The sequence below is a fragment of the Gracilinanus agilis genome, chromosome 3, assembly GCF_016433145.1.
Source record: "Gracilinanus agilis isolate LMUSP501 chromosome 3, AgileGrace, whole genome shotgun sequence".
NCBI lineage: Eukaryota > Metazoa > Chordata > Mammalia > Didelphimorphia > Didelphidae > Gracilinanus > Gracilinanus agilis.
Window position 1 is genome coordinate 256389350 of NC_058132.1, and position 8385 is coordinate 256397734.

General features: G+C 36.0%; 1 protein-coding gene across 1 annotated transcript in view; it reads right to left on the reverse strand.

The window, feature by feature from the left end:
• Positions 1 to 1400: 1400 nt before the first annotated feature.
• XIRP2 (xin actin binding repeat containing 2) overlaps positions 1401 to 8385 on the reverse strand; it is a 64859-nt gene continuing 57874 nt past the window's right edge. Inside the window, exons 7-9 of the mRNA XM_044669816.1 lie at positions 7042 to 8325; positions 4781 to 4914; positions 1401 to 1485 (exon numbers count right to left, since the gene is read on the reverse strand). Coding sequence (XP_044525751.1) covers positions 4820 to 4914; positions 7042 to 8325 — 1379 coding nt within the window. The 3' untranslated portion in view covers positions 1401 to 1485; positions 4781 to 4819. The remainder of the gene's footprint in view (positions 1486 to 4780; positions 4915 to 7041; positions 8326 to 8385) is intronic.

The following is an 8385-nucleotide window of genomic DNA, read 5'->3' on the forward strand; positions in this document are numbered from 1 at the left end:
GATACACACCGCACCTCATTTTTAGAAGATGGTGCCAGCAACATTGTGTTACACTGAGATTTTTGAGAATCGAACCTTGTTCTTCCATCACTGTATGCCATTTCCACAGTTTCCCCTTGACAATAACTCTTGTCATTTTGGTATTCTTTTTCATACAAACCCAAGGTGGTTTTAATTGTATCTACAGAATGTAAAAGGCTTGTGTCTAAAAATGGTTCTACCTTTTTGGAAAAGGAAGGGATTTTCACAGTTTTAGTGAAAAGAAAAGGCAATTTTGTGTCATTTTTGGTATTCTCTTTGACCAGCCTCTCAGTATTGAAAGGTAATGTTGCAGGGGTAGTTGCTTCTTTGGATACTAATTCACTGTTGTGATCAGAATTTAGAGAAATGGCAGCTTGAACAGGTTGACCATTATTACCCAAATGATCTCTGGAAATCTCTTGGTCAGATACCATAGCTAAAACTTCCCTTGAGTAACTCTTTTCAGACTCAAATATACCAAGTAACTCTATAATCCTAGACCCACTTTCCAATTTTTCAAATTCATATTCAGATGCTGTGTGTTTTGTCTCACTTGATCCTGGTAATGGATTAGGCCCATAGAAGATAGATGTCTTCTGCCTGCAATTGCTCAGATGTGAGACTGCTACATAATTATTATTATTATTCTTATTCAAATTCTCTTTACGATTTTCTAGCACCGCCTCATCATCAGTGTTAGTAACCTGTAAAACTTCTGCACCACCAGGCTCATTAATTTTTTCATTTTTCTCCCTTTCAGCACTCTGCACAGCCACGTTATTGCTGTCATTAAGATCCATTTCACTTTTCCTCTTATCCTCAGAAACTTCAGCCTGGTTCACCTTCCCTTGCACGTATCTGTTTTCTTCCTTCTCTTCTCTCCTTATCTCATACATTTTCATTTCAGTGATTCCAGTAACACTGTCCTTCTGAGACACATAGCTACATTGCTGATGTGGTTGAAAGACAGGAATGCCATCTCTCTCTTTCCATTTTCCTTCTCTAAGATTGCCATTTTCTAACTTTGGCTCACTTTTATCTTCCAGGGAATAGTCAAGGGACAGAGAGGTGTTGACATCAGGGGGCCACTTTGGTTTACTCATTTTGAGATCATCCTCAATAGCAAAGGGTTTCTTGGGAACTTCACTAAATGGAGGCCAGGTAATTTTCAATTTGCCCCTCTCACCAGGTTTTTTCGGATTCTCTCCTGGTCCATCACCATTGCCTGAACCTGCAAGCTGACTGAGAGCATCATGTGTTTGAGGTGTTGCTGGCGTGTTCCTACTTAGATCAACTTCTTCGTTGTGAACAAAATCCCCTGAGCTGCTCTGATTTTTACAACGCCATCTCTCTTTATGTGGCTTGTGTCCAAAACCTTCATCATAATTTCCTTTTGATTTGAAAAGTTGCTTAAAATGAGGCTTACAGTAAATTTGTCCATGGAGTGATGCATAATTTCCCAAGCTGCCAAAAAGGAGGAAAAAAAAACTGTAATATGTTTCATACCTTCTGCAACTTTGCAAAGTATAGACTTCAGTTACAATTAGGTGACCCATTACTTAATATGGAAAGCAGTTATCTGGAATGATTAAAAATGAAGTATCCTGGTTAACTTAGGTTTACTGTGTTTATTTGAATTGCCAATTTAAAAAATCAGGATACTGTAATGATTTACTTACTACTAAAACTATCATGACCATAACTATTTTTTCTTTAATACATTATAAAACATCTGTGATTTTAGAGTACCTATGGGTCATGATTATGGATATTATACTAGATTGTTGTTAGAGATGTAAATGGTTTAAGATATTAGGATAAATTTGAATAAATATGAAATATACAAAAGATACTCTTTTGAAAAAAATTCTTTAAGTATTGGTTTACTTGTTGATGTAGCTCCCTATTAATGTTGGACACTAATGAAAAAATCCAGTTCTTTAGGACTTTCACTTATTGGGATTCTGGATAGGAGCTTTCTATATTTTTAATTGTGTCCTCTGCCTCCTTTGAGGGTGGGGAGGTTCAACAAACTGAGAACCCATTAGAAGTTAATCCTAATGTGTATTTTAAATAGGTTAGGCCTTAAAGTCTTTAATCAAAGTGCCATACATAGTGATAACCCCCATTTTATCATCTCAGAATGACAAGCAATTCACTCCCATTTTTACTCATCAAAAATCAGACTCATTTAAATGCATTCACCTCAAGGGTCTTGGAAGATGAATAAATTTGGAGCCATTTTGTTAGGCTGTGTTTGCAGCTTCTGATATTTCCCAAATGAGTTACCTGAATATTTCTTTGTCGTTGGTGTGACCCTAAGACTTCAATTTGTACAGAGATGATTATCACTTATGGAATGCTTTAGTTCTTACAATCCACACAGTGACCATGGTTTTTTAATAGCTACTTTCTTGACTTGAACAAGGACAGATGATCATAAATTAGAATCTGAGCTATTAAGAGAAAATATAGCTCTCCCCCCCATGATTTTCATAAGTCATAAAGATAGAATTTAAGTTCTAGCAGATCTTATCAAGTTGAAATTTTTTTTATTCTGAAGAATGTGATAATAAGAATATCAATATTGCCCCGTGGAGGAAAAGACTTAATTTATTTGTCCACTTAAACGATCCATGTACTAGAATCCTCATGTGAAAACATGACCCTTCATTTTACTCTTTCAATTGGCCTTCCATGATTTGGCCCAAAGCTGATCAAGTTACTGTAATGTAGAATTAGCGTATCTTTGGGACCACTACTGAACTCTAGACTCACTTCTTGCCTTCTACTCAGTATTTTCTTTTATCATTTTCCTTTTTTCATTTTTTGCCTTTCTGGTTGCCCAGAGATTCTCACTGCAACATCTCCATATGGATATACATTTTTATTAACATTTTATTAACATTTTTAGTCTCTCTACTTTTCTCTACCTTTCTCTCTTTCTAGTTTTGGATTTACTATCAAAAGAGCTGAGTTCAAAATTAAGTCCTAATCCTACCTGTGTGATCTTGGTTAAGCTACCTATTAATCCTCTTTGGGCTTCAGGTTCTTTAATTGTGAAATATCATCTATTGCTGATTAGATGGTCTCTAAATTTGCTCCCATCTCTAGTTCTATGGCCCTCTGAATTCCCTTTCTCTGTGTCTCTTTCTTTCAAGGCCTCGCTTTCTACTAATTGACTATGATTTAATTTGATAAACTGATCTATGACATGTTAATAGGTGAAAATGAGTAAATATAGCATATTTCAATCTGAATAGGGCTTTGGAATATGGAAATAACACATTAATGCAAAGCAGGAAGTCTCTCAATAAGGACTTCAAAAGCCATAGTAAATTGGGGAGATTATTTTGGTGTATGTGGTCTCACAAAACAACTCAAGGAGCACTGCATATGTGGCTGCTCATTCTGCAGATGCATAAGTTTGACCCTCTATAAAATGTAGAACTTTGTCCAACAAAACTGCCTCAGATTTTTTCTGAGTTGTGAGATTGGACCTACTTTTAATGGAGCCCTGGATCTTTGGCTCAAGCTGAGCCAAACTAAATGAATCAGTTCATTCTTTTTTCCCAATGATCAGTAAAATACTCTGTTCTCTTCAGTCATTCCTTGAAAGACTCAGAATGGACTTCACCTCTAGAGTCTCATTGGAAATAAGGAATTAGAACCGTCTTATAACGAGATGAACATCAATAAATGCCTCTGGACCCACATAATTTTCTCTAACCAAGAGATAGTCTGGGCTGAGCCTTTCAAAATTCTTGAGTTTACTTTAGCTTTAGCCCTAAAGGCCTAAGAATTTTACTCATGGGGCTAGGGTAATGGGTACATTCAAAACTATGGAAAGCCTTCTCTTTGTGATTTAAGTTGCAACTACTCAACAAGGAAAATACAGTAGGAGATCTGACTTTACTTTTGGGAAGAGATTAGACTTGAGCAGTCAAGGGTGAACCTTATTTGCTTAAAAATTTGGGTCGTTATGTGACCAACATTTTCCTTCAGATTACAGAAAGCTTCACTTTCAAATGTCAATAAAAACTCAAGCCGATAAAATCTTATCAGCTCTTAAATAAGACCTAATTGAAAGGAGATCTATATGGTCAGCCAGGCTGCCCAGAGATCTGGTCTCATAGTAGATAAAATCTGGGCTCAATTTGTGCCTTGGCCACATACTGAATATTTGATTTTGGGCCAGTCACTTAAAGTCTCATTGCCCCAAACAACAGATCAAGATGTTAAATTGTGACAAACCAGCTGACTGACTTTGCAAAGGATGTTTCTCACTAGGATCTTCTTCTATCAATGAAAACACAGGCCTAATAATTGTAATTTTAAATATGCTTCAAGGTTTGGGAGAAGCATAATGAAAAGTCTAATGCATGCAAGACACAAGATGATGATAACTTTTACCATTTGGATTTCATAATGAAATCAGTATCCTGGACTCCTGGTCTGTATTCTATCTTCTTCTCTGAACCAAAAATTACTGTTTACTATGTGTAAGACACCATGGTAGGTACTAAGGATACAAAGGAAACAACAATAATCCCAAATAATGCTGTTTTCAAGAAGCTTACCAATTTTATTGCTCCAAGGATCAAAAAATGACTGAAGAGAAAGGTAAAGAGCATCTCTAAAAGTGTATATTATAGAATCCCACCATTCTGTGGTAGGATAAATTGTATATGATAATTGTGAAATTTCTTAGATAATTTACTTTCTTCAAAGATCAAATAATCCTTACTCCCCCACTTACCTCAATTTACTACTGCAATGGTGGCATCGGAAACATGACTTATGAAAAATGTTCTTGTCTGCTGCCAGACATTCCATTGGATAAACAGTCTTTTGACATAGTGTACACATTTCCTTGTCCTGAAGTAGAAGTTTCTACAAGAAAAAGTTTGCAAAGGTCAAGTAACATCTTCTTCAGGCATCTCTTAAAAGTAGCTTGTTAAATGTGTCTTAAAAATCAATCCATGCAGATGAAGACCATAGTTATGATACTAGTTTTTGCTTTTTGATAATAGGTAAGTCATCTAAGGTTAACCACAATCCAACTAATAATTTAATGTGAGTATATATGTGTATGAATGTCTACATGTTAACATATATCACTGTTGTTCTATATATCTTTGCTGCATGTCAAATAATAGGAAACCTTATTCTGTGTATATTTTTTGACCCAAGGCGGCATATAAAAATATATTCTATTCATTTAGTCAATGAAATGAAAATAATTTTCTAAAATGTGTTACTTACTCCCTAATAATCTAAGAGAGATAATTTGGAATCTCAGTATAATCACAAAAAAGCAGTTTTTGTACTATAAAATTGAGATACCTTCAAAGCTATTAATGAATGTAGAATAAGTGGCCTTTTGAATTCTAGTGACTGTTTCTTATAATTTTTCAGTTTATTTTCCTTGCTATTTATCATATAAAATAAGCAGCAATCTATTAGTCTCTTCTACCTGTAGTTTATAATTTCTTCTATGCTCAGAAAATTGATAATTGTTAAAGGATTTTGTACAAAATAAGAGTAAAAAGAATCAGAGGTAACCCTACCAAATTCTGTGTTATCTATCTTGGCCACTGAGAGATCTTTTATAGTCAATGTTTGGTTCTCAGTTAAGTTCCAGAAAAATATGGTACTATTCTTCCTCTAAGACCTGTCTTTTTGCATTTGCCATGTGATTCTGGGCAGAAGTTGAGCATCTGAAATTGATTAGGCAGCTTTGCTTAATTATGCCAGAAGCAAGCACATCAAGGAACCACATTAACCTGTTAAACTAGACAATATGTTGCAAATATGATAGGGGCATAATTATTATTGGTACTTCTATAGTTTTCATTTTTAAGTTTGATATTTCTTTCAATCTGCCCAGCAGAATTAACTACAAAAATCATTTTAGTTAATTATATAAAATCTCTTTTCGTGTGTGAAGCATCATTAGTTGTTTAAAAAAATAAAAGAAAGTAGTTCTTAATATCCAAAGCTTAGATTCTAAGAGCAGAATACATTTATTTCAGGAACAAACCACCGATCATAGCATAAAATTTCATGTGCATGAGAACAGCCTTTTGGGAAATTTAGTCTTGACTTAAGATGAAAAAATTGGTGCTTCAGGACAAAAAGAGAGTGGCATTATAGCCTATTCTAAGCAAGCTCTGTAACAGTAAATAAATAAAAGGCCTAATTCAAGTCCTACTTATCCTTTTGTCAGAGAAACAGATCAATAGGAAACCTGAAAGCACATATGAACATTCTAAATTGTTTCTTGGATTATTACTAGACCATATTGAACTCCAACATAAACACCACTTAACGCTGGCAGTTAAGAGTATGTCAGCAGTAGGTCAGGGCATGTTGTTGAGTATTTTCTAAAGTGCATTGATAAAACAATATCATTGCTAAAACACTAAAACATGAAATACATACATTTTGTTCTTAGTTCATAGAATCAGTGATCCAGAGTTTAAAGAGATCTTAAAGATATCATAAGATCATAGAGCAAGAGAAGGAATGGAACTCGGAAGCCATCTATCTAGAACTCACATTTTTACCGAGGAGGAAACTGAGACCCACATAGGGAAGAGATTTGTTTAGGTTCACACAGGTAAGGATTGAGTTGGAGTTTGAATCGAGGTCTTCTGATTCCAAATACAACACATAATGATGATTACATGTAGCCTGTTGTTTGTCATGTGCTGCTTCTTCATATCCATTATTTACCTTAGCAAATACATGCTTTTAAAAGCCAACATTTTTTACTGGCAGTCTCACCCGGAATAGATCACTTAATTTCGATATCTTTGGAAAGGGGGTGTTATTAGAGTAAAAGCCAGCCTGAAGAAAGTGAGAAGTAATGGGCACATTTGTTAGTTTGGAGTTATATTGTTTCAACATATGCACACACTTCATTAATGCAAAACACTATGGTTAGTGGGCTCATATGCTCTCAGTTGGTTAATCTTTCTTCACACTTCAAATCCCGTGCTTTGTAGGTTCATTTACCACTTCTAAAGGCTGCTTCCTCACGGAAGCTACTTTTCATCTCCGTTGCAGATGTATCTGAAACTGCATATCCTAGACTTTTGAAGACGCTCTCACTTTCCTGCCATGTTTTCTGAAAATTCCTCAGGAGCTCTTCTGGTGAATCTTCTGCAGAGATATCCAAAATGTGGCCAGCAATGACATCTTCATAGGTTGGTGGGGCATGCTTGAAGTCAAAGCCTGATTTGACTGCTTCCGAGTTTTGTGCTGAAGAACCTACTGTCCTTGACCCAACAATTTTATTTTCATATGCATCCACTCCTGAAAAACATTCTCTTAGAGGCTTTGCTTCAGAGAGCTGTATAGGTTGTTTATATGGAACTTTGTTCTGGGGATCACTGGAATGGCTACAAGAAAAGTTTCTGAAACTGCTGTTTATGCTTTCACTTTCCATAGCTGTTAATCCAAATGCCTTCTTGCTAAATGTTTGCATTTCCTGTCTCAGGTTATGGTTTACTTCACCATTTGTGTGAACTGTTCTATTTGACTTTGCCTCAAAAATTGGGTCATTCTGAAATTTCCCTAGCCATCTGTTTGTTCCACTTTCATGGCTCTTTACTACATTTTCAGCCACATGGAGGGTTTGATTGGAAGCTTCATATATTTTAGAGTGCCCTGACATGCCTACCTGAGGGACTTCAACCTTGTGTATGATTTCTATTGAATCAAAACTTTCAGTATCTGGCACTATGTGTTCTGTGATATTGGCTCCATCCCTGTGAACATAAGTTCCCCTTTTCTCTACTTTCTGGACTTCTTGTGCTTCCTTAGCTTCTAAGACTGTACTGGTGGTGACATGAGATACATTTATGGGTACTGGGGTTTCTGTCTTAATTTGACGCCTCAGTGTTGCAGGAGACTTGACAATTTCAGCTCTTTTCTCTATGACTGGCCCTGGTGTTACTGACTGATAGTGGCATGTCCTTTGGGACAATTTTGCCGTAGCGTCTTTTAGTTTGGCAAGTTGTTCAGAGTTGCCTCTAGGGGGAGGAGAGGCTGATGCTGGGCGACCTCTGGATGGTGGTGTTGTGGATCTGGTTCTGGATAGAGGAATGGGTATACTTTCCTTCTTTTCTGGAGACAAAGAAGACCTATTCACAGTAGGAGTTTCTGTTCGTCGAGCAGTAGACTCAATTGTTATGAAGGTAGGTGATGGTGAACGTTGTTTTAAATGTGGAGAAATAGTTCTACATTCTACCTGTTTAATTTCATGTTGGGATTTCACTTTTTGATGAGATTCTTTTTCTTCTGTAATTTTCTTCTCTTTCTGGACCATTTTGCTCGACTCGACACTAATTTTTGATA